This window comes from Perna viridis, chromosome 12 (genome assembly GCF_037379345.1).
Source record: "Perna viridis isolate PV_CMFRI_1.1 ecotype Kerala chromosome 12, ASM3737934v1, whole genome shotgun sequence".
Lineage (NCBI taxonomy): Eukaryota > Metazoa > Mollusca > Bivalvia > Mytilida > Mytilidae > Perna > Perna viridis.
In genome coordinates, this window is record NC_142456.1 from 5027311 (window position 1) to 5055005 (window position 27695).

At 32.2% G+C, this 27695-nt stretch overlaps 1 protein-coding gene across 2 annotated transcripts in view; it reads left to right on the forward strand.

Annotated features, from left to right (window-relative positions):
- LOC148600947 (uncharacterized) overlaps nucleotides 1-26064 on the forward strand; it is a 62495-nt gene extending 36431 nt beyond the window's left edge. For both annotated transcript variants that reach the window (XM_088554174.1, XM_088554173.1), the window contains exons 5-14: nucleotides 2164-2495; nucleotides 12393-12465; nucleotides 13240-13597; nucleotides 14418-14525; nucleotides 15075-15165; nucleotides 16061-16297; nucleotides 16874-17094; nucleotides 17408-17590; nucleotides 21084-22057; nucleotides 22828-26064. In XM_088554174.1, the coding sequence (XP_088410300.1) occupies nucleotides 2164-2495; nucleotides 12393-12465; nucleotides 13240-13597; nucleotides 14418-14525; nucleotides 15075-15165; nucleotides 16061-16297; nucleotides 16874-17094; nucleotides 17408-17590; nucleotides 21084-22057; nucleotides 22828-22990 (2740 nt within the window). In that variant the 3' untranslated portion in view covers nucleotides 22991-26064. The remainder of the gene's footprint in view (nucleotides 1-2163; nucleotides 2496-12392; nucleotides 12466-13239; nucleotides 13598-14417; nucleotides 14526-15074; nucleotides 15166-16060; nucleotides 16298-16873; nucleotides 17095-17407; nucleotides 17591-21083; nucleotides 22058-22827) is intronic.
- The last annotated feature ends 1631 nt before the right edge of the window (nucleotides 26065-27695 follow it).

Here is a 27695-nt window from a genome sequence, read left to right on the forward strand (position 1 = left end):
TTTTGTTATAGTTTTGTTGTACTATCCATGTATTGTTTGATTGATTCACTTTGTAATGAATGTTATTTCACTGACCCTAATTAAGTTTATACATGTATTAATTATGTCACACAAATTTAACTATCATTCTTATAGTTAGTATCAAGGGCAAAAAAAAAGAAATTTTAGGCATCATTAGCAAAAAAATTAAATTTCTTGCAAACATAAGCTGTCACCCCCAACCCCCTTTATAAATTTCTACGTGTATTTTTGTGAATGGAGTGGTTGGAACCTGGACGAAGATGACAGATGCTGTTAAAATAAATAAGTAAAATGTTTTGCTTTTGTACATTTTCATAAAATTTTCAGTGCACCTGGTCCATGCTCCCAGTTTTTAGTGGAGTCCGAGCTGCTCATTTATTTTTGTTACTTTTTATGTATAATTTTAGGTACTTTATGTTCTTTGTTGTGTATGTCTGTTTTCCATGTCTGGTCTTTGTCCCTTGATTACATTCTTTTGATTACTGCTATAACCTTGCTTCCCTTGGTTACTCTTAGTGACAGTTAATGAGAGACAGTTACAGTTAGTACCCAGTCCTGTTTATTAAGTCTCAAGCACACATTATGAGCTGATTTTGTGGCATTTTCCTTTAATCAGTGCTTTTTTGCGTTTGATCTTTTAAACTTTTTTCAAATCTCAGACATCAAGCTTTTTCAAAGCTTTGCAGCCCTGAGTACCCTCCACAGAAGGAAGCTGTTTAGATTAGAGGACATTAAGTCATGAAATAGTTGATAAATTTTGGGCAACTAAAAATTATCTATTGTTAAAGTACCTTTAAGGCAGTTTGAAACCATTTATCTAGATAGAAAAGCAACTTCATCCTGATTGTTGGTGGGAGTCAAATTAAAATCCAATAATTAGATTTGTTAAAAAGAAGTTGAAAAAAAAGTGATTGCCTTGCTTTGCTAATAAATATTTGTATTTCAACTTTAATTTGTATGCATAGTTTGTGGTACAAGATACTCCAAATAATTAAAAGGTCTTTCCCACAAAACATGCTAGGGTTAAGATTTCACAGCTTTAAAAACACATATGTCAAGTGAAGTAATTTGTTTCTACAAATGACTAGAATTAACACCCTCAAATAAAGGCTATGTAAGTACAAGTGCATATGCCAACTCTCTGATTTAATATACATGAATTCAAGTACACTTTATGTTTTTTTATTTTTTTAAGGTTTTTGGTCATGTATGTATGTTGTTGTTGACATTCCTCAGTCTTCTTTACTGTTTATGGTTCACTTCAGGTATTGATTTCAAAATTAGACAAAAACAGTTGTCCTCTGCAACATTGATGTATTGCTGTACCCCACCCCATCCACTTGCCACTTGCAAAGAGGGGGGTTCATAGTGGTAAAGTCGTCTGAACATCCTTTCCTTCCCTCATCCCATCTATACATGGAGGAAAATCAATCTCTCATCCATATTGCTACTACTACATCACTGAATGAAATTGAATATGTATTAATGTTTCTACAATGTGCCATTATTCCACAAAAAGAAGACTTATATTGATTTTTTGGGTTGTGACTTTAGTCAACATAAGAATAAGAGGCCACAAAGGTGCCAGATACAATTATTTTTTTCTGATTTTTGGGTAATAACTTGTAGATCACTTCAACACGAGGTGCCATTTTTCTTACGGAAGATTGGGACTGACTTCGGAGGTTTTGTCTGGAACAATCTAGAAATAAGGGGCCAAAAAAGGGGCCACTTCAGTTCAGTTCAAATTCTTATCCTGCCTCAAATGTCTTATTGTAATCAAAATTAAAAATTGTATCAAGTTTAAATTGTTTGTCAGTACTTGCCCCAATGGTTCAGGTTCAACCTCTGTGGTCATATCAACCTGCATCATGTGAAGCATTTTTTTTAGCTTATATCCTTTCAAAACAACAATGCAATTTTCAATTTTATTGGCTTTTTGTATGATAACTAAAATTGATGTTTTCAACAATTGCTTGTTCTGTACCCTGTGTTCTGAGTTTTCAATATTTTGAATTGAGAAAGGATTTGTGTATAATTTGAATATGAGATGAATAATGAAACACAAGTTCATGTTTCTTTGTTTATTTACAAAAATTTCAAAGCAAATAACATTTTAAAAAGTACTTTTTCTTCTTTCAGTACCACAATAGATCCAGAGTTAAATTTCTATGAGATTCCAGTTCCAAAAGGAACAGAGCCAGAAAACCTGCCAAAAGAAAATGACTATGAAGAAACCACAGCCTCTAATTCATCTGGGGACAAAGGAGACGATTTGTCAACAAGTCCAGTCCCACCTCCACTGCCCCCACGTAGAGACAGAACAGCCTCAGATGCCCAGAGCCGGTCATCTTGTGGCAGCATTCTTGAAGAGGTTAAACCTCACTTACCTCTTCGACCACAGTTGACACCCAAGTCTGAAATCTTCAAAGGGTCATTGGAGAGACTAATTGATGATGACCATTATAGTCATGGTAAGTGTACTAGTACATGTATGATAACTGGTAGAGGACAGATGTACATGTATAATAACTGGTAGAGTTCAGATGTACTTGTATGATAATTGATAGAGGTCAGATCAAGTCCATAAGTGATGTAGTAACCATCCATCCATCCTCCATTGTATGTAACATTTTTGTAAACTCTCTAGAATCATCATTCATCAATTAGCTTGGGGCAAGATCGCCTCATATGATATCTTTGCAAAACATGCAAAATTCATATTATAAACCATCCATATTTACCACAATCAAGTATTCCCAAAATGTACACCCTTTTAATGATTTGGAGACCATGTCTACAAAAAATACATTCTACAAAGAAGTCAAATCTATCTTAAATTTATAACATAAAAAAATAAAATAAAAAATTAAACTTTAAACAGCAAATACATTTGAAAGTGTTCAAGTCATTGCCCAGTTTTGAAGAACTTCTAAATAACTGATCTCAATACTTGCTGTTAAACCAATTTACTACATACATGTACTTCATATGCTGTAACCGCAGATGCATTCAAGTACTTGGTTCTGATACTCATGAGTACCCTAGTACCCAGATAAAACTTTAAAAAGGTCGGTGAGAAATAGTGACTTTTGTTTGGATGCAGTATTTTTGTTATTGCCTATCATGTACAAGTTAAACTATGATGACACTGCCCTGCAATATCTTAATGGAAGACATACAAACTATCCCAGAACTCAAATTCAAAGACTACAGCCTTGACTTATGTATAGGGGTATCACCCCCCCCCCCTCCCACACACAAACACCTTCAAGTCCAAACTACACTCCATGTTTTGGGTGAAGTTCCAAGTACAATTCTACTTTTTGGTAAAGTCCAAATAGTTCAAAGTATGGCTGTTTTGAAATGTTACGTCCATGGACTTGTGTGCCTAAGTCTGAAATACACTCTAAAAATGACCAAAATCCCAAGTCCAAAAAGGGGGTGATACCCTCATGTATCACTGTACCAATCAACAACTGACCACTGTTTCTATAAATAACCTTTCATATTATCTATTATTACCTATATGTTTATATACTAAAAAAGAAGCATGTCAAAAAACCATCAAGTTAAAGAAGTCCAACTTGATATACACAATGTGTATCCTATGTTGGGGAGTATAAGTACTTTTGTTTACTCATTATGTAGTTTATCAGCTAAAACATGAACTTCGAATTAGGTGTACTTAATATTTACAGAACAATAAGTGTTTAGTTTATACCAATCACATTGATAAACTTTATTGCTTCTGGGTTAATGATCCAAGTGTTGATATGGTATAAACATCTTTATAAAAAGAATCTACTCATTTGAGTAAACTGATTGATATTAATTAGTATTTCAATGAGAAATTTTGCAAAATTTGAACTTGATTAACAAGGCCTTCCAATCATGTACTTGAGTATTCATTGCTATTCTTAGTTATGATACATTGTAAAATTGGTCTTTTATCTGTGAAAGGTAGACGATCACAGCAAAACTATTGACTTCCTTAAAAAGGGAAATTTGACTCAAGCGACAAGCTAGTCTATTTCTGTATATAATGGCTTACAAAAACGAACTTGGGGCTTTTGGAAGGTTTTTAAACTTTCTTGATTTATGTGCAGTTTAGACGACATTTACATAAATTTCAAAAGACTAAAACTCTAAAATATGATGCATGTTTAAAAAAAAAAAGGAAATAAGAAAAGTTTGATGTGTTATATTTAATGTTATATAGCTTAAACCAGTATTTAAAGTCAAATTTTAGATAAATTGGTGACAATGTAAAATACTGGTCCAATTGAAAATTACGTAATTTTGGTCCCAATTCAATGCACATGGGTAATCCAAAATATTTGATCAGATCTTGTGTGCATGATTTCTCAATCTGTGTCATCATATTCTTGAGAAAAGGCATTATATTACTGTATAATGCTTCAAAGCCTTTGTAAGAAAGAATAAATATATATGATATGTAAATTATATTTGTACTGAAATTTACCTCAACTGAAACATGCATTAATCAGAGACCTTTCAATAAAAGCTATTTTTTTTCATGTCATTATTTGTACAAATAGACCCTGGGTATACCAAACCCATTTAAACCAAAAAAAGTAGTTAAGTGTGTAGTGGCAAGAACAGATGATCCAAGAATTTAAAAAAAGGGGGGAGGTGTTGCTTCTGTGATTTCCACTTAATTTCTTAATAATGTAACATCATTTCTCTAGAGGGGATTGTATTCGCTATAAGAATGATATACATGTATGTGCATCCATGTTTAGAATAAATATCTTGCTACTGAAATTTACTATACTTTAAATTCTAAATTTTGCAACCCAAATAATATGGCTGTGGCTAGCAAATAAGTTATTCCTTGAAATTTTGATTGAAATTAAGATGTTCAGATTTTCCAAAAGGAAGATGCTTAACACTGGTATAGATTAATCTAGCATTATAAAGCATTACTTTTATTAAGAAGATCATAATATGATACTCTACAATTCTTAAGAAAAATAGAATAAAGGAAAAATCTCTTTGTCATATTTAACCTAAGGTCACCAAAGGTCAACATATGTTCAGTAGAATAGAAATAAGATCTTCTTTATCCTGAGTCTTTATATTGTGAAGTCATTCAGTTGATTGACCAAAGGACAATTGTAAGGTTAGAATTTAGGATTTTTTTACCAAGGTAAAAAATACATTTGTTTCATCCCAATTATCCATGTTTATATTCCTGACTGACTTTTTTTTAACATTTATGCAAAGGGAATTAACTTTACAACCCAACACACTGGTTGACAGTTAATGTCAGATATGGGATTGATTGGAGCTGCAGTAATCTCCCTTGGATACTTTAATTATTTTTTTTTATCCCTTGAAATGTCTGAAAAGGTTAATATCAACCTAGAAATTCTTAATTATATTTGTGTGACCTTAAATATTGGTCAAAAGGCTATGTCTGGATGAAAAAAAAAATCCTCTGGTTGTTTCTCTATAGAAGATTGATATGAGATCTCCTGAATGTAATGGTCAGTGAAAGAGATTGATTAAACTTAATGTAATGGTTGTAAATTGTATAATACATAGAACTAAGTGGATAAATCAGGTAGGGTTGTAAGACTAATTGTTAGGACCTCTGAGATCATCATCCTATAAGTTATTCACTTATATTATGGGTCAATTTCTCCATGAATTATTAAAACCCTTTGTTTTACATTATAAACAAGATATTTAGTTGCTGGGTTGGTCTGATTTTGTGTCAGGTAATTTTTTTTCTTTAAGTATGGGTTAATGTAGCCATAAATTTGGAAAACACAAAATGAAGGTAAATGACTCTATCTTAACTCTATGCAATGAAAGGACTTTGTAATGGCCATAGTCCAGGCATCTGTCACTAATATAGTACCTGTTGCATGCAACTCTTCTGTGATGATTATGATTTCATTTAATTTTTGAAGATTGGTGTGTCATTTATGATGTATACTTATCATTTTGTTTCAACCAATTTTATAGCAGTTATTTGACTTGAACAGATTTCACCAGGAAGACATACAGTCTGTTGTAACAATCATCATTCTTCTTCTTATGTCTGAAAATAAAGTCTTTATAGACATTGTGTTATGAAAAAAAAATTTGGAAGTACTATGAAATCAAAAGGGAAAATGATTTTAATAAGGAAAACTTAATCAAATTATGATTTTTTTTTTTGCCCCTCATAAAAATGAGAAAAAAAAATCTGTATGAAACCTTGGATGTGCCTTGGGTTAGTTGTAGAAATCTTCTGATATCGTACAACATAGCATTATAAACCTTGTGTGAGCCTGTCAATTGGCTTAAACAACACACTATGCTGTTAATTGCATTTTCAGATATTTGTCAATCTTTAAGCCTGTTGATTTCCGGAAACTCTGGAGCTACACGTATGTGTAATATATGCAAAATTTGTAATTGTATTTCCATGTAAATTTGCCCATGTTTTCAAACAATAAGGTCAACAAAACCTTATTCCTAAAGCTGTGTTTTCTTGGGATTCCCAATTTAGGATTAACCCCATTTAAACTTTGAAATTGATGTTATTCATTTTCTTGTAATAAACAAATAAGTATTAGGTCTGTTTTAACCTTTCTTAAGGCTAAAACTTCATCATTGTGTGAGAAAATCATGACTTAAGGTAGAAGATTAGGGTTTTATGAGGTAAAAATAGCCAGTCAAATGTCTCTCACACAGATGTTTATTTTATATGATTGCAGGAAAATTGTTTACTCCATGAAACTTTTAAATCATGGATTACACTATTGATATTAAATTTAATTATTTAATTTCATTGCATAACTGATAATATTTAGAACCGTTCAGTCAAATATATGACTTTTATTAATTCAATCAGCATGAACCAACAGTGGAAATTTGCTAATGTTGTAAACTGTTTTAAAGAGGTTCACAAGGAGGTCCTGGGAGTCAAGGACACACATCTTTATATGTTGCAAAATTTTAGTTGATTTTATGAAAAAAAAAGAAAAACACTTAACTTCAAAAGAACAGGTTCACCCTCAGGCAAGTCAGCAGACTCCAGGCAAGGCAAGTCAGCACACTCCAGGCATTGATTCAGGCTGGGATGTACTTGGCATGTACCCAGCAAAAATTTGGGGACAACAATTTTTGTCCATGAAATCTTCATTTTTTTTTTTTTTTTTTCGAAAATTGGTTGGTGTTACTATGGACCATAAGATTGTGATTGGTGTTACTATGGACCATAAGATTTTGGTTGGTGTTACTATGGACCATAAGATTATTCTTAGACTTAACAGGTTTTTTTTCAGAGTAGACAATAACTGATTTTGGTATTAAAATGTCAAATTATCAGTTTACATTGAATTGACAAACAGGAGGGATGTAAAAGCTTAAGTCATTTTAATAAAATCATTTGACTAAATAGAAGGGCCTTGGGCTCTTAGGTTTGTACAATATAATGATATTTTATTACCAATTATAACTGCCTTGTAATCAAATATACATGATTTACATTATACATTATAGGTACAATATGGAAAATGTACAGTTAAATTAGTACAACTGAATGATGTATATTGTAGTCCATATAAGAAAACAGTGGTGGATCCAGATTCAAAAAAAGGGGGGGTCAAGCTGGGTTAAAAAAAAGGGGGGTCAGCTATTTTTTTTTTTTTTTTTTTTTTTTTTTTTTTGCCAAATTTGCACGAAATAAATTGTTTGTTTGTTTGTTGGGGTTTAACATCCGAGCAGCAATATTTCAGCTATATTCAGACAATGAACATGAAATGGATGACAAAGTGTACATGAAATGAAAAAAAAGGATGGGTCACAAGGATAATTGGGTCGACAAATTTTGATTGCCACTGCAAAAAGGGGGGATGGGTAAAGTAGGGCAATTTAGCCTCCTGTGGCGGAGCGCAAAGGTTCCTACTCCTATCGAATACCACAGCAGGGTTCTTTAACGTGCGAGGAACGTGGCATCTTTCCCAACACGGTGCACCACTATGGTTTGCGGTCAGGTTTTCCGTATTATAGCCTGACAACCCCAGCATGTCACACGCCAGGGGTACCCCATTCCACCACCTGGGGCACACATCCCAGTTGCTCTGTGGGCAGAGCACCTAGCCCCCGGCTAGGTTTCTGAGCACTATTCAGTCGTCTTTTACGACAAGCTTAGCGCTGCTGCAGGCCTATTCTTTTGACACCCGGACCTGCACGGGGCGCACGAAATAAACAAATCATTCCAATGAAAGGGGGATTCTACCACAGCATAATGTACATGATATGAATTTACCGGTAATGGGAAAAAGTAAAAGGACTCCTCCCTTTCGCCCCACAAAGCTCCATAGCTCGTCCAATATTACCTCTTAAATGGAAAGAAACCTATATATAATGAAATTGGAATTAAAAGTCACGTGTTCTTGTATTTTGTTTTGTTTTGTTCAAATGATTCATCAGTGTGATCTGTAAGGGTCATTTAAAGATAAATATTTTGTATAAAACTTTAATTGTGATGCAATACCTACAAAAACAAACATGTTGATATAGATTTCCAAACCGATGATTCAAACATGTACATGATTGTCTATGGCATCATAATTGTACAACATGCGTAGAAAAAGTACGCAAACATGTTCATGTAACATCAAAGTGCACCAATATATTGAACCCGGAACTTTTGACTTTTGGAGTCACATACTGTTTGACAGACAGAGTGATTACAAAGTAACTTTTTGTGTAGAAAAGAAAAGAAAATTGATCTGGAACCCTAACTTGCCCTCCTCACCCCTCTTCCCCCTCAACTAGACATCAAAATTTTCCATTATCATGAATGAAGCGGACAATTGCAAATTCCAGAGGATAGCAAAAACATACCCATGGGCAGACAGGTTTAAGGGTTGCAATAAACCCCATCCCCCTTGAAGCAAATACATGTTAAAAGCTTTTAAAACTTACTCAAAGTTAATGAAGCTCTTTTAAAGTCAGAAACATTTTGTACTAATAATTCCATGGGAACCTTCCTAAAATTTTAGCTACAGCCCTAAATAAAAGGACCAAAATCTAATTTTTTATGTAAAAAGATAGCTTTGAACACAAGATCTAAAATGCAGTCAGTTCTTTTTACAATCTTGCCCAGTCTGCTTTATACATGTGATACAACTTATTGTAAAACTCCTTTCACTGCATTATAAGTTGGAATGATTTTAACGCCTTTTTATGAAGATTTTCACTGATAATTTTTACAAATTTGAATATTTATTGTACTGTAACTTCAGAACTTGATGCTGTCAAATGTTCATTATATTTTATAGAATTGGTCAGACCTTCTTAACCACCACCCAAAATGGCTGATTATATTATTCCTTTAAATGTAATGCATTTTATGTAAAAAAAAAACCTGACTATAAAGACCACCTGTCTAATCTGACCATTATTTCGCTCTACTTTGAAATGTCACTTAAAATAGGTTTTATATGTAGAAGGTGCAGGTCCTCCTTAAAATAGATTTTATAAAAATATAACATTCATTACTTTATAGAATAATAGAAAGCCATTACTAAATGAATGTTATTAGTTAGAAATTGGTAGTAAATGAGACTATTTAATCTACACTTGTCTCAGTTGTTAAAGATAAGGAAGTTCTTTGAGCTTCCTCTGTGATCGTGAGAGTTAATTAAAAATTCTTTTTTTAATATGACATGGAGTTTTAAGTATTCATGGTGCATAGTGGCAATTGAAATTACATTAATTATGATGCATTAATTAGGTTTATTTATTTCGTTTATTGACGTCAGAGTATTGTTCACTCTGTTTACTTCCATAATGTGTATTCATTTACGAAGACTGTCAATTTGTATGGCATATTAGTAGTAATGCAAAGAAAAAACATTTTGAACTAATTTTAGGTTAATATATGAATCTGTCAATTCATTTATTTTGTAAATGCAACTCTGCATTAATCATTCAATGGAATTTGATAAAATTTTATATGATGGTTTACAAATAATGTAGATGTGCATGAAGCAAGATTGGTGGCAAAGGGAGATAATCCAACTTTAAGGCTTTGAATTAAAAACAAATGCTATATTGCTGGATTGGTACTATTAGGCTGGTAGAAATTAAGAAAAGGTAGGTCATCAATGGTTTACTGTTTACAAATATTACTGGTATCAATTTACTGACTAGCAGTGCTCAACTATCAGAGAACTTTGAATACTCAAATATTATAGCAGACAAGATGCATGTTAATACAAAAATAAACCTTGAAGGAAAAACATACTGGTTCATTCAAATTTTTAAAAAATATATGTAGGAAATGCCTATGGGATTCTGACCCAAACACTTGCGACATCCATAAATTAACACGCGGACATAGTTCCGTCTTCAATACATGAGAAAACATCCTTGTTTAAACCATCACAAGTCTTAAATGAAGCTATTGATCAACAAATCAGATCCCCCCTTTTTCCATGCAATGAGAAATGACCACATGTACTTTATTTTGACCTCTTTAGGTTAAGTACATATAATCCATAGAGGAATGCTCAAATTATGTTTGATTGAACTATGAACAATAGGTTTCTATCTACTATTATTACAATGAGAAACAGTCATCCCATTTTTTACACTTCTTGCTTTTTTCATATCTGCAATAACAGGACAATCTCAACTGTTTTATTTTATTTTTGTTAAAACATGGTTGTCACTGGTGATTAAGATTAGGTAAACAAAGGGGATGTCAAATTTGTCCTTGGATTGTATTCTATGTACAGTGCATGTGAAAACATCTTTTTTGTGATTCTTCAGATTCTAAAGGAGCTTTAATATGTAATTCCCCTTGCGTTCATCTTAATTTTAACATGTATTATTACATGAGCATGTGGGAAATAGCATGTAAAAGGACTTTGGTTTTTTGTTAAATGTCAGTGTTATTGTGTTACAGTCCTGAATAATTCATAATTTAGAACTGGTGCCAACAAGAGCTTAAATTACAGGAAAGTTGTCATCTCAGTTCGAAGACCTTTCTCAGGATGTTTTTTTCTTTTAAATGTTTTGAAAACATGTAAACATAATACAGAGTATTGAATTTTAAGTTATCATATTTCTAATGCAAATATTTTTGATCATGCAATACCTAGGAAGATTTTATCCCATGTGACTTTTCATACATGTACATGTATATTTTTGAACTGATACAGGTATATTTTATGAACTGATACATGTGTATTTGTGAACTGATACAGGTATATTTTATGACCTGATATTAGATATGACATCACCTTTTCTTAAAAGAAGCAAGTAATTGCAGTCTGTGTAAAAATCACTTCTTTTAAAACAAACCATAACTTCAGTTTTTTTTTTAGATTTATGCCCCTGCTCAGAAGGAGAGTGGGATATACTGTTTTACCTTTGTCTGTGTGTCCATCCATAACTTTTTTTTCTTTGCATTTTTCTCAGCAACTACCCATCAGAGCAGATGAAATTTAAACACATTCTTCCTGTAGGTATGCCATATGGTGGGATCCTTTTTGGAAATATTTGATAACAACTTCCTGTTTACCATGGACTTTGTTTATTTTCCTTATATCCTGATTGAAAGTGGGGATATCATAAGTGAGCCATCGCTCACAGAAAATTATTGTTTGTTTTGTTTTGTTGTAGTTTTTTATGTTTTTTTTTTTGTTTTTTTTTTTTTATGAATAATCAATTAAAATTTCACTGTGTACATATCCCCTGTTAGAAGGATGGGGCTTATACTTAAGTTTGGGTGTTGGGATACCCCTAGTGTGAATTAGCTTACAGACTACTTAATTTATGCAATTTTTAAGTCCAAAGTAGCTTTGTTACTGAGATTCAAGCTTTCGCTAATGGCTTTATCATATGAGTTGCTAACAGTGGAGATGGTAATGTTTTCTTCTTCATTATAATATTGAAAACACGGACAACCATTGTAAAAGCACCAAAACAGCACACAATTAACACTTAGAAACATCTATAAATTATTTCAGAAATAGAATAAGCAAAGTAATGATCAAGCATTTTCAACGTAGATCAAAAAAGATACCAGCCTACAGTTAAATATGTAACTGTTTGTACCCCAGATACAAAGAATTGTGATGTAATATTGAAGTGCATGTAAGGTTTTACCCTTAAGATGGAACAAACTATATATATATTCTTGAGTACTTATGATAGGGCTATTTTTCAGTACTCATGTTTACATTTTCAAAATTTTATTACACTAGTACATGTCATTAGCTATTCTTGGCACTATAGGAAGCACAGGACACTCAATACACATCATCCTACCTAAAAGTATGAGAATTAAAATATCAGCAATCAGGATTTCTCTTTATATATTTTTTTTCTTGTAGATGATTTAGATGGAACATCATATGAATCCTATGAAGAAGAAGATACATCCAAATTCAATGTTCCACTGCCAAAGTAAGCCTCTTTTTTTAGTGGTCAAAGGGAGATAACTCAATGTTTCTTTAGCAATCTATATTGGTTAGCTAAACTCAATTGTTATATTAAATATTGTTATGATTCTGTGTTTTATCACCTATTCTCACATTTTTAGAAACTTTGAACTTGTAAATTGAAATTGTTGAAGCTATTTCAATGTGTTTGATCAGAGTTGCCTGCCCGTGATATGGTTAATCTCTGTCTGCCTGTAGGATTATTTCTCAAAAACACTTTGATGATTTCTAATAATTATTTGTACATAGAAGGAAGCTTCTCTGTTTTTTTTTTAAGTTTTTCATTATTGAGTCATAGGACTTGAAGACCAAAAAAGTGAAGGATAGGCATACTATGTGCTTTATCTGCAGCTATTTATATCTATTCTGTATAACAGGAATGCAATTTGTTCTTATTTACATAGAAGTCATTATTAAACCCATGAAAACAGCTTTTCCAAAATTAAATTGTTCTATAAAACATGAAAGCAATACCGGTAATTCAAATGTCATGTAATTATTTTTTGTACTGTTATGAAGAGCTTCAAAGCTGCTTAGACCACGGCCTTGTTACAATAGTGATAAACATATGACCAACATCATCAACATGTGACAGTTAAAGATAAGTCTTACCCAATTTTACCTATGTCACAACTGACATGGCCATGATTTCGTGCAACACATAGGCTGTATCATTGTTTTACCAAGCACTGGCCATATATGTCCTAATTGTTACTAAATTTTGCTGTTATTTTTTCAGACCAGTCAAGAAATCCAATAAGCATAAAAAATTATCCAAGTCTCGATCTTCTAAGGAATGGGACCTTAATGTGCCTTTCAAATGTTTGGAGGAGGTGACATTGTCAGGGGAGCTCCTCTACAAAGGGAAGCTATCCTGGACTAAAAAAATATGTGCCTTGTCTGAAGGACGCTTAGTATGTTATAAACCAGAAAAATGTGAACATAAACCATCACTGGTGATTCAGTTGACAGGATATTTAGGAACATTCTGGGAAAGAGATAATCGGAAAGGATTTGATATCAAGTTAACTCATCCTTCCTTAGAGCTCCATTTGTTTGCTGTAGATACTAAGGAATGGGCTTCTTTGTGGTGTGAGGTATGTTAATTCTTAGTGAATGAACTTACAGAAAAATGCTGATATACGTAGATATGTAATATGAAAATAGGAGATGTGGTATGATTGCCATTGAGATAGTCATCCACCAAATGTCAAGTAACGCACAATTAAACATCTAATTATGTTCATTTAAGTTATTTTTTCATGAGATTAACTATATAGTAAGAAAACTTTTTAATGGTAAAACAATATCATATACCAATATACATTTGTATATATGGAAAAATGTGCAAAGATTTGAACAAAATCATCAAATTTCTACTAATCAAATCATTTTGGAAACACTTAATCTGAGTTTTAAATTTTGAAATCTTCATGATTTTTTATGCAGCTATAGATAACATAAAACTTTAATGCTAATGTTACTGATGGGAAACAAAACATGCATGTTAACCTTCTGTTGTTCTAAATGGATAGAAAAAATTTCATCTTTCAGAATACTATAATACACAGACAAAACTACAACATATGTTCTGAAATAAATGGCAAGATAGGTTTAGAACCAGTAAATATATGGTTTTTTTTGCATTTAAAAATACATGAAATCATATGTTTTCAAAAATAATACAAAAACTGTACCATTTTTATGTATAAAGTCCTTTTTAAAACAGAGAAAAACCATGTAATATTTGTTAATTTTTTTTCATGCATTAATTTGTAAGTCAGAAACATGTGTTATTCAAATATTTTTTATGGTTGTCCTAAACACATGAGAACCATTTTACAAACATATGTTTTCATGTGTTTTTAAAACATATGTTGCAATTTTACCTAAACTGTTTCTCTTTTTTATCTGCAGTATATAAATGCTATGTCAGAAGGAGGGCCTCCACCAGCGGTTTACCAACACCTGGCCAGAAGTACCTTGTGTACAGGGGCAGATAAAAACCAGATATACGGAAGCAGAGTAAGTAAGAAGTTATTAAGTGAGAGACCAATTTATAAACAAGGTTAAGGGAGTTAAGTTCTTGATGAGTCATTGCAAACAACAAAGATAAGGAAGTGTAAATAAGAACTGTTTTTGCCTTTTTTTAATATGACCACCAAAAAAAATTTCAGTCATATAATGGTATTACCCAGTCATTGTTGTTATTGGCATACATTAACTTTATTTTATTACAATAACTTGATTAAAATTTAGTTGATTTAAAATAAATTGAGTTAAATGTATCCAGTCTTTTTGAAATTTCAACACATTGTTCCTAGGGACATGGGAAGGGCCTTGTAGTTTTTTTTTAGGATTTTGCCACACCCTGTCAGAAATTAGAGCCTAAAAAAGGAAAATTTCTGTAGGTGTTATCATTAGAATGAATAAGAAAAGAATATTGTTGATCCAATTTTTATGATTCTGAAAAAATGTTAAAAAGCACAAGTTTAAATGAGGAGTCCCAAGATTCAGAGTAATTATAGTTATAATATTTTTGTGTCTGCATTTAATTGAGATAGTGTGTTTTAGACTGACATGAGGATGACTAGTTCCCAGGGATCACTCAACACTAGTTATGATGGTTTAGACCAAGAATTTGTTAGGTCCAATAGTTTTAACAGTAAGTACATCATTAGAATTTCTCATTGGGATAACTCGGACCTCTCTGGTAAGATTTTACTGTTTTCTGGAGATTCATTAGAGAAATCTGACTGTTGGGTATTTTCTGTCTTGCACTATCACTATTGTCAGATTCATAATACTTCAAAAGGTATAGGATGTCAAAATGCAGACAATTTATTACTCTCAATAGCAGAGACAAATTTTTTTTGGTATGACTTTATTAGGTTTCATATGCCAGCAGGAATTGTATGCACTGAGAAAATATCTTAAGATTAACAATTCTGAACCAGTAACAAGAATTTTATCTGGTAGGGTTTCATATATCAGAAAGTATGGTTATTCAAACTGGTCATACTTACTTTAGTAATTTTTATTTCATGTAAAATGTTGAATATATGCAACATGTAAGTAGTTTGACTTCGTTTTTGATTTGCAGTCATTTTATTTTAGCATGCAGAATGCTTTGACTGTACATTTGCTAGTAATATTCTGTAAATATCTGAATATGATTGAATGTATGATGGCTCTAACATAATGATGTTTTGAAGTGGACATTATTTTACCTTCTTTCATTCAATCAACTGTTTTTCATGCTTACATTTGTTAATTGAAAATTCTTTTTTGTGGTATATAGAAAATTTAATCAAATATTGAGATCTAAGGATTTGGCTTAAACTATAAAATGCTGGGCACAGTCTCACATTTTCATGTTGCTGTGTAGATTGGTCTTATGTCAGGTCAGCTGTGTAGATTGGTCTTGCGTCAGGTCAGCTGTATAGATTGGTCTTATGTCAGATCAGTACACTGTTTGTCTGTCTATAGAACTAGTTTCTTCTCACAGGGTTTTAATATTTTTCTTCACAACTTGAACCTTTTTGTTTTAAATTTCACAGAACCAAAAGTTTCCAGAATAGGATCTTTTGCTGTCCGTGCATCTCAATTCTTTGACACCATTGGAAAGAAGACAGGTAGAAAAATTTCTTCAAGTTCCAATTTATCTAATCTGAGAGGAAGACCAAGCACAGTTAGTTCCCTTGAATCATCCTGTTCCCCTGTGATGACACCAGATACTCCTGTATTCCTACCAGAAATCCCACCTATCCCACAGAGAAAACCAGTCACACATTCAGGTAAGTTAAATTTGAGTTATCTCCCTTGGGCTAGTACAACTTTGGAATAAGTATAAACCATTTTAGGGTATAAACATAGTAAATGACAGAAAATATGATTAAAGGGAAATCAAGGAAACAAGGAATCGATTGATAATTATATAAGATTCAAGTAATATTACTCTGCTTTTCTAGAAACACTCGGTGAGTTGCTAAGATTGTCTAAGAATGTGCTGGGTAGTGAATGAAGACACAGTGAACAAATCAGTCCTATTTGTGCTGATTGGTACACTGCAGGGTAGGAAACTCACTCAAATTCTAGCGAGTCCTGAATACAACTTTTCAATACAATAACTGTATGGCTTTATAGATCTTTGATAAATTTAGCCAGTCCTACCAAAAAATAGCGGGCTGGCAGGCAGGCTGCTATTTCTAACTCTGTACACTGTAATGATCCACAAGCTCATAATAATGACCATATAATTTTTGTCAATACTTAAATAGTGTACTAGATTTCTGGCAGACATAGATAACTTATTTCTGATGCCTGAAAATGCCAATAATATGATATCATCTGTTTTTTTTTCTTTTCTTTAGGTTACCTATCTGTATATAGCAACTTTAACAGAAGGAAGTGGGGAAAGAGGTGGTGTCTAGTTAGAGATAATTCATTTGAGTGCTATAGACATGAGTCAAGTACAGTCTGTGAATTGGACTTTTTACTACGATTCTGTAAATTACGAAGAGCTGTGGCAGAAACTAAGAGTGAATTTGGATTAATGTTGGTGGAAAATGGTGGAGAGAAGATCACCATTGAGGTTGGTTTAATATAAGTTCACAGCTAATGTGTGATTTTTTTTTATCTAACAGCTAGGTACAAATCGTGCTATTGTCATAATCTATAATGTGATTTTTTTAACTCCACTATTGTCATAATCTATAATGTGATTTTTTTAACTCCAGTTATAACATAGCACTTGCATTTTATTTATATAAAAATTACAATTTAAAATTAGTTTTAAATTGCTGATCTATTTTATAGAGAAATATATTTTATCACAATGAGAATTAAATTATAGTTTGCTTGTTGTTTGATTCCAAAAAATATGAACTCCATTTCCAATTTTTTAGCCTCTGAGTAGGGAAGAAATGGGAGGATGGCTTAAAGTTCTGATGAGCGAGACATCTACGGAAACATTACCAGAAGGTTTAGAGGAATTCTGGGTAGAAGATGAATCTCCGTATCACGATATCAATCCCCGAGATCTGACATCTCCCACATCGGATGCTGGAGGATACTCATCAATTAAGGATGTAAGTTTACTGTCATATTCTGAAGCTACATAATTATGTCTACTTCAATATTTGTGGCAAAAATTGACCACCACTACAGTATTTCTACGAGCTCTGACTCTGCATACAAACTTTTCAGAAATGGCAAGAATGTTGTAATATTAGGCAATCTAATTAAACTTAGAACTATCAATCATTCCATTCAGTCACTACATGTAGGATCTAAGAACACTCCATGCTACTTTCTGTTCTGAGGATAATCAAGTTTCATCATTCATGATTTTGAAAGCATTATTCAAGGGGAAAAACCTGAGGATTCTGAAAAGGTCATCTGAACAGAAATTGGAATGGAGTGTTATTATATCCTATACATGCAGTAACTGAATGGAACAATTGGTAGGTCTAGTTTTAATTAGATTGTGTTAGGAAAATATAAATAGTATCAGTAACTAAACTGTAATACTGGTAAGACTTATTCTACAATAAGAATTATTCCTAAAAATATACTATAAGTTCTATTAGCACATTAACTTGGTGTCTGAGAATATGCTCTGTCAAATACTTAATCCCAGTCAAACTAAAAAAATGCATTGTACTTGGATAAAGTGTCCATACATTCCCCAACTTTTCAGATTGGGACATCTGCAGTCATGTCAAGCTGCACCCAATGAAGCATTTTATAAGACCAGGGAAACCTGAAATGCTCCCAAAGAAAAAGAAGTTCATACTTCCTGTATGATATTCCTTGTGCCAATGTGAATTACAACAGTTGTTGTACATTTATGTACACAGAAATCTTGCAGAAAATTTTGACTCATAGTATATAATTTTCATGTTACCATTTTTGGACTGCTTTACCATTTAGCTTCTTTCAAGCACATTACAGCTTTTATACTGTTTTCTATGCTACAAAGCTTTTTTTTATAGTGCCATACATTATATGTTTTCTTGTTTCCAGGAACATTACTATGCTAACATAACAGTAGATCATAATGATAATTCTCTGGCATCTGAAAAATCTCTTTATGGACAATATTTCATAAGGCACTCAGATTATTTCAAACTTGTGTCAGAGGATATTCTAAATGATCTTTTGTTATGAAACAGCAATTGTAACTCAGGTATTTTATAGGCTGACTTTCTTTTTACCTCCCTTTAAATCAAGCTTTACTTAGAACTAGGAAATGTATTAGTAGTTATTTACAATTTTAACACAGAAAAATCATCTCATGACAGTACCTTTTTTCCAGATATTTTTTCATTGAAAACATTTTTCAGCACACAGCATTCACATTTACCATATCTAAATATAAAGTTTTCATGCTATATAATTTTGATATTTGGTGTGAATTTAGTTAACAGATTTTGTTAGAAAGATACATACTTGAAGTTATTTAGAATTTTCATTTAAAATGAGATTGAATTGTAACAATTCTTACAAAATTAAAATTTTGTTTATATAGAATAATATGGAACTGAATCTTTTTTATTAGATATTATTTATAATCTTTAGAACAAAATTGATTTTTTTCTCCATACAGACCAGAGCTTATTTTTGCTTTATAATCCTAAAAATGTTATGCTTTATAGATATTCAAATTAGTAGCTGATCCAGGGAGGTGTTTTTTTTCCTTTGAGTTGGACCCACCCCCTTTTTAGGTCACCTGGCTGAAGGCCAAGTGAGTTATTGCCATCACTTGGGGTTCGTTGATGTCATCCTACGTCATTAACAATTTTTCAAAAATAATCTCCTCTGACACCACTTGATCAATTGAAACCAAACTTGCTATGAATGTTCCTTGGGGTATCCAGCATAGAACTGAAGTGGGGATTATTGATCTGTTGAAAAACATGGCCGTGTTACTAAAAATAGAAGAAAGGGGCCTGACAGTAATTTTTCCCACATATCTCCATAATTGTTAGCTTTAGCCTAATTGTTACAGAATAAAAGTGTTCAGCATGATGAGATCTATCTGTTGTCAAATCTTGGTGTTAATCTAAAAAGCCATGTTGGAGTTATTGCCCTTTTTCAATGCTTTTTTTTTGCAATTTTTAATGTTATTTCTTTCTATCTTCTTCGCTGACACTACTTGACCAACTTGAACCAAACTTAGTATGAATGCTCCTTGTGGTATCCTACATAGATCTGGCATGGGGATCTCCATGGAAACACATGACCCCACTATTACTTCAAATAGAACTGAAGGTCATACAGTAGTTTTTTCCCATATATCTCTAAAAATGTTAGCTTTAGCCTAATTAGCCTAATTGTTACAGAATAAAAGTGTTCAGCATGATGAGATCTATCTGTGGTCAACTCTTGGTGTTAATCTATGTTGGAGTTATTGCCCTTTTTGACGTTTTTTGGCTATTTTTAATGTTATTTCTTACAAAAATCTTCTCCTCTAACATTACTTGACCAGCTGGAACCAAACTTTGTGATTCGTCAAAATTTTTTCTCATATATCTCCTAAACTGTTAGGTTTAGCCAAATTCATTTTATTGAAATGAACCTTATTATGAGGCCTTCAATAATCTCCAAGGATGAAAGTTGTTAGATGAAACTATGATAGATAGAATGAAACTTTCAATTGCTGAAATGATCCTAATGAGCCGAAAGTTTGTGGGGATCAGACTTGCTGGAAGTGTTCTTGTTAGAGTTGTTGCCCATGTGTGGCAAAAAATTATGTTTTTAGCAGTTTTCAGCCAATATCTTGTAAGACATAATAGATAGAATAAAACTTTCATTAATGAAATGATCCTTATGATAAGTCCTAACAAAGTCTTCATTGAGTAAAATTGTTGGACAGCTGCTTGTTAGAGTTATTGCCCTTGAAAGACAAAAAATTAACCAGGTGAGCAATTCTGGCTCCTGGGAGATTCTTGTTTTTGTTAAGAATTTGTTAGTTTCCTGCAAAATTTGAACAGAAGTGTGTACACGAAAGCCTGTAAGCTACCCTTTTTTTTTAAATTCTGGATACACACCTGCAATTCTTCCCTTAGAAAGGCATATCAGTTTCATCTTCAAACTTGATAAACCATTATACATAATTATATTTTACCTCCTCCTGTTGAGAAATTTGAAGATTTTTTTTTTTTTTCATTTTACAAAATGAATATTTGCAAAATTTATGTTTAATATTTTAGGTTTTCCAAAAAATAAAAATGAAAGGAAGATATAGTAGTAAGATATTTAGAACGTCCTTTTACAAAAATAATCCAAGTATTGTCTTAGAGGAAAATTAATCTTAAGGAAATGGGAGGTGTAAATTAGAATATTCTTAGATACTCTTTATTTATTTCAAAGCAGCATCAAATGAGCCTCATAATTGATCAGGTTAAACTGTGATAGTATAAAATTGTAAATTTCTTTTTATATTTTTTAGGTATGACATGAATAGAAACCATACAAATGCCTCTAGTAAGGTATTATATGATTAGACACCTAAAAATGTCCTCATTTTTCTATTTTGCCACAAAATTTTGTTACATTTGTAAATTTTATAATTTTTAGAACCTAGAGTACCAAAAGCAAAAGGCATCCAGTGAGGAAAATGAAGATTCGGCATTCGATTTGACCTCAGATTTGACCCTTGTATCTGACAATCAAATTCCATTTACTCCAGAGGAACCTAAAATTCAGGAGGAGACAATGTCTAATGAGCCAAAGATTCCAGGGGAGATAACTGGTGATCTGTATTCTCAAGTTCGAAGGAAAAGTTCTTCTGGATCTGTACCTGATGCATCTCGATTGTGTCACGAGCCAAAATCAGATGATACTAACAAGGGACCAGATCAAGTCTTCACATTTTCAGAACAGGACATTTCTGAAAAGGGAGATAATTCATCTAAAGGTGAATATAGTTCTGAAGGTGACAGCATGTTTGCTGACATTTTGCAAAAAATTAACAACATCAATAGTCATTTTGATGCAGATGTAGGAGATAATGATGAAACTGATAGTGCGGTTTGCTCAGAAAACAATTCACTTGAGCGTAAAACCCACCACGATCGTGAATTACATTCCATAAGTGAAAATATTGAGACACTAAGCCAGGGGACTGATATCCAAGTTAGCCCCCTTGAAGACTTTTGTTCAATAGTTCAAGCCATTGATACTTCTGACCATAAAGATGATGGGTATGAAAACCATACAAGTGCCAAAAGTGTGTCTGACCAATCAAATATTCCAGTACAGATTTTCAACCAATCATCATCAAGTTATGATTTTACCCAGACTGTGATAAACCAATCAAATTTTTCTGTTCAAACTTGCTACCAATCAAATACCAGTACCAATTTTGAATGGACCAATGGACACTCTCATATCAATACTCATTTGACTGTTGACCCTAAATCAAGGGACCAGTGTGATAGTGCAATTTTTGAGTCTGAATCAATTTTGGAAGATCTAGATGGAAGTCCTAAAGCACTCCTGTGTAAAATAGAACAACTTAGAACTCATCTAGTAGAGTTAAAGAAAACAAGGTATGATTGAAATTCTGTTGAATTAGGATGGTCAAGCTTGGAAGCATTAGTTGAAATACATTTTTTTAGAAATACATTGTATTAACATTTTGTGCATACCAATATTGTCTAGGGCTTGAAGACTATAGGTTTGACTCTATTTGTATATTGGAGATGATTTTGTATGAAACTACATAATGTATGATATTGTCATATGTAGATGTGCATAGATATACATCATAACATGGAGGGTATAAAAATGTAGTGCATTTTCTTTTTGCTCTTTACAAACTAGTGTTTTGTCAAAAGATATAAACAATGATTTATATATTGAGCAAACATAACACTATAAGATGACAAAATTTTTGTTAAGAAAATCTAACATTATAGCATAAAAATATTCCACTGAAAAGATTGGTTTGATGGGTGCAAAACAAAAGTGAATATGGCTATTTATAGTTCAAGACTACTTTTCTGTCCGATCTTCATGGACTCACCCTACTTTTTTGCAGGAAATTATTTGTTCATGTTTCCTAAAAAAATGCTATCTAAGTGAAAGTTTTATTGAATCAATTTACATAATATTAAAAAAATTCTAAAAATATGCACTGCACTTTAGAATTCTATGGGAATATTAAAACTGAGACCTTAAGCCTTTACAGGTTTGAGTTATCTTTCTTTGTATGTGCTTGCAGTTTCAATGTGAACCCACTTTATATGTCAAGCAGGATTCTTTTTACATAGTCACTTTTTAGGGAAATACAATTTATAAAAAAAACTATTTTTTTCAGGATTTCAGTTAGAAATCAAAAGGACCAATCAGTGAGAGATTTAGACAGAAAACACTTGGAGGGAGAATACACTAAATTAGACGAGGAATGTCGGACAATTACTGACGAAATTTCACTGTTAGAGGAACGTCTTTCATTGCACACTGGTTACTGCAATTATTAAATTTAAATCTTTTAGATTATTTGTTGATCTGTCTAATATTATTTTTTTATTTACACTGTTATATGTGCACAAAATTTTCAGTGATGGTTTTACTCAAAAAGTTGTAAATTTGAAACTGATCGTAAGGGTTGTACAATGATTTTACAACTTTTTTGAGAGTTTGACCTTGATTTTTTATCTACGAATCTCATAGGGACCATATATATAGTTGCCTGTTTTAGAAATCAAACATCATATTAGCATTCACTTGTGAATGATAAATTGTACTGATGCCAAAACTTCCCACTGATAGATATTTACCCATAGTAAACCTTTGATAGAGTGGTGTTGTTTGGAGGACCAGGGTTCCCCTGTTTGTTAATTTTTGTGCAAGGGTTAAAATGAGCAAAACTCACTTATTTATGAATTACATTGAGCCATCTATCCCTGTTTATAAATTTATAGATTTCCCCCAGAAAACTTCAGTCTTAAATAATAAATAATGGAGAAACTTTACCAACACATTTATGCACCAAATTTTATCCCTTGTAATTGCAACAGGATGCAGAGCATGGAAATGCTTGGTGCCCAACCACCACATTGTCCTTGCAACTTATATTTTCAGAAAAAATTGCTATTTTGATGGCATTTTTGCCTATTTTACTGTCAAATAAAACCTTTTAAGGGCTGGACCTGAAACACTGTTGGTTTTTAATATTCTTTAAGTGGTGTCATAAGCTGATTTTTAAATTGTATGGCATTCACTTAATATATCAAGAAATTTGTCCAAACTTTATTGTTGTCATATCAAATAAATATGAGCTTTTATTTTGACATATCAATGTACAAAGCATTTTATCCACATTTGTTATTTAATCAGGTACATGTCAATTTTTAAATACAAATCTTTATAAGAATCCGGAAAAAAAATCAGAAACATTCATGTAAAAAACCAACCAACCCTGGGATTTTCTACTCAAGAATTTCTTCTCTGTTTGAAACACCACAATTTGATCTCAGCATTACTGAAAATACTGGAAAACTCCACCAGATTGTAAGAAAGTTAAGGTATTGAAAGGGTTACCTGCCCCTTGAAATCAGTGCATTTCAATGAAATTCCAACTTATTTCACACAAATGATATGGAAAATGAGATTATTCCTTGATTTGTCATATTATATTGTCAAAATGCTGGATTATTTCATACTATGTTACATCTACTGCCTGATTCTTAAAGAGACTGATATTTAACAACATACATGTAGAAAAGTAATATGCATATCAATGTTATTTTGTATTATTGGGAAAGAAAGTTCTTTACATAGGGCAGGTTAAGTATTTCATGTATTTGTGAATTGAAAGTTTGATTACAGCTGATGCTATAAATTATTTTTCTTATTTGTACAAAACTAATTTTAAACCTAGTGCTCCTTTAGCTCTTTCAGATTTACAACAATTCCTTCTGTGTTTAGTTTGAAGCAGAATTTGTCATATTTATAACATGCATAATGCTTTACATATTTTGATATTTGCTTTTTATAGATCTCTATTTTGTATATAGTGTTCATATCAGTCATATTTGTCCATATCAACAAATTTTACTGGTTTTATTATATATAGTATAGATTGCTACTTAATGACTTGTTATTTTGTTGATTTGGTCTTCAAAAGACCATTAAAATATTAAAATGTAATGATTATGCATTGTTTACTGTTATTCATAAATATCTCATTTTCAGTTTTTGTTACAAATGTGATATTTGTCAATATCTGACATTTATTCTTTTTAATTTGTTAATTAAGGGGATATAACTCTTCATTAAAGAATTTTTTTTAAATTTGAAAATTAAACCATAGGCTATGTCCCCTTTGACGTTTATGCTATTTCTTCCAAATACCATGAAAATAGTGAAACCTGTCTAAAAGAAGCCGTGCGTAATCTAAAAACCTGTGTAAATCAAACCCTGAGTAATCTAAAAACCAGTCTAAAACAGACACTTATAAGTTCCTTATATTAGTTAGTATATATTTTAAACCTTGATAAAGAAAGTAACTGTCTTAACGCAAACCAACTTTAAAGTTCAAAATGGGTTTGGTTTAGACAGGTTCTACTGTATTAATAAAAACAACAGATTCACTTATTATACTATTTTGAAGTAGGAATTTGTTCCTCCTTATTGTGAGTTATTCCCCTTTCATGTGGTTGTAATGAAGGAACCACAGTCATGTTTTTGTAGTGTTTTTTAAATATATCCCCAATCAGGTACTTGTTATCTGCCACTTGTGATTTGATGTTTCATTGTGGTTGGCTTATAATTTTATTTTTTCCAATAGTGGCCAAAATATTTATGTTTGTATAGTGAAATTTTTCTTACTCAAATTCCCTGTGAACTTTGAAACAACACATAATTTAACTAAAATAAATGACATCAGATCGCTTCTGGTTAAGACAGAGGTCCAGTTTAATCAGGGTTAAATGTATATTGAAATAAGATTAGATAACCACTGATTTAAACATGTGTCAGGTTTGATCAGGAGCCAGTTTAATCTGGGTTCTCTGTATATTTACATGAAGCCTGTTTTATCTAAAGTCTAGGACATTCTTTGATTCCTAGTCCTACTGTTGATACTATCATACTAGTCTTTCCATCAACCTGTCTTATCAAATGTCAAGTTCTAAAGTTTGTCAGATCTGCAGTGGTGAATCCAGAAATCCTGAAAGAGGGCAGCCAATTTACCAAAGAAGGGAGGCGCTCCATTGATTTCCATTTTTTTTTTCAGTACATGACCAGAGGGTACTGGATCAGTCTAATCTGCATTATCTGACATAATTGTCTGATAAAGACAAGTGACTGAAAATTTGGAAATAATTCTGGTTAAGATTCAAATACATGAGGTTTACACTGTTTTCTTCTACTTGTACAAGTAAATTTACTGTATTAAAAATACATGCTCATTGTAAAAAAAATCAAGCAATAATAACTTATCATGGTGTGTCTGGATATGGTTGGTCAGTGTTGGTGTGACATTTTAAACAGCTTTAAATGAAGTGGAGATCCCGTTATGCTTCAGATTCATAATAAATTTGTAAAATTATATTGATATAATGTGTTATATGTTCTTGATTCACTGTCAACTACAGAAATGTGGTAATGTGCCTATGAGACAAACGCAGTACAAGCTTTACCAAAACTCAGATTTGAATGAGTAGACATTTTTTTTCATTTCGATGGGGTTGTTGTCTCTTTAACATATTCACTATATCTTGTTATACTCATCATGGTATTCGTTTCCCTTCGCATTGTAAGCTCCTACTGACCCAAGGGTAAAGAGGAATTGTTATAACCTCATATAAAAAGTAAGGGTTTCTATACATGCACTCAACTAATAAGATTGGTAATGGATTTCTTAATTAGCTTCTTTTGGGTGGGATTAATAGATACATGTATTTGGTATGTAACTGCATTTGCTTGATGACTTGTCCCGTGTTTCCCTTTTCACGTTCCTCATTTAGCTACTGAAAACTATTAATGTAGTAGGGACATTCTTAGCACGACATAGCAGGTAACATCCTGTTTGCTTAGCAAATTTAGAGGTTATTGTCCCTGTTGTTAGGTTCTTTCTGCTTCAAAGAAACCAAAGACTTAAATATTTTGCGCCAAGCACGAGGTATTTAAGGTTACAGACCACCAATTCAACCAATGAGCATTTAGAACGTACGCAAAAATAGTCCTACGCAGAAATTACCCCTGTTCCTCATAGTGCTGTGAAAAAAGTTCTCATCTTATTTAAAAAATTTAAACAGCTTCTGAAAGGAAAAACATTTCTGTACATTTTATAGGTGCATTTTGCTTCTTGTGATGTGAAGCCTAATCTCCATAATGATTTTTAAATATACCCCTATCTTGTGAAAACACTGGGATTTCCCATGCTATTTATAGACCCTTCACTTCCGGTGACCAGTACTGCACTGCAAGTCTGCTAACCCCACATGCCATTCTGAGGATTGTGAGCTGACATATGTAGAATCATGCTGATATATAGTCCTCTGCAGGTTAAAGTTAAGGTAAAGTCCAGAGAAGCCATTGAATATTGTGAAATTAGCATAGAAGCCTATGGAAAGTGGAATTAGTGGTTTTTAGCCTTAAGTAGAAGCCATGGCAAAATGAAAAGTTTTTTGAAATAGCTTTAAACTACTTGAAGATCTTGTTAACTTTGCCATGAGAGGAATACACTACAAAAATCCTTCAAAATATGCATTTTTTTAAGTTATAGGTCCAAATTATTGAAAATTGGTCTTTTTGGCTGATTTTTATGTCCTATCTTGTAAAAAGTGTAGAAAATTTAGTAAAAATATCAAATATTAAACTTTGAGGGCTATATTTACCTAAATATGGTGGTAATAAGCACTTGAAATCAAGTTTTGTGTAGATTTGAGCAAAAATTAGGTTAGAAATGAGGAAAAACTCACTTTCATTACTGCGGTTAAGGCCATATCAGCATTCCCCTATGGCAACATGGAAAATCCATTATTGAGTACTTTTTTTGCTTTAGGTGCCCTTTACTGGTCGTGTTTTAATGTGAAAACACTGTATTTACAAATTTAAAGCCAAATATATCACCTTTTGTGAAAATTTAAAGATTTAGGATTTTTGATATGTGATCAAGAAAAAGGGGGAGGCATGTCAGAAATAATTTTTTAAAAATAGACCAATTTCTCAGAAAAT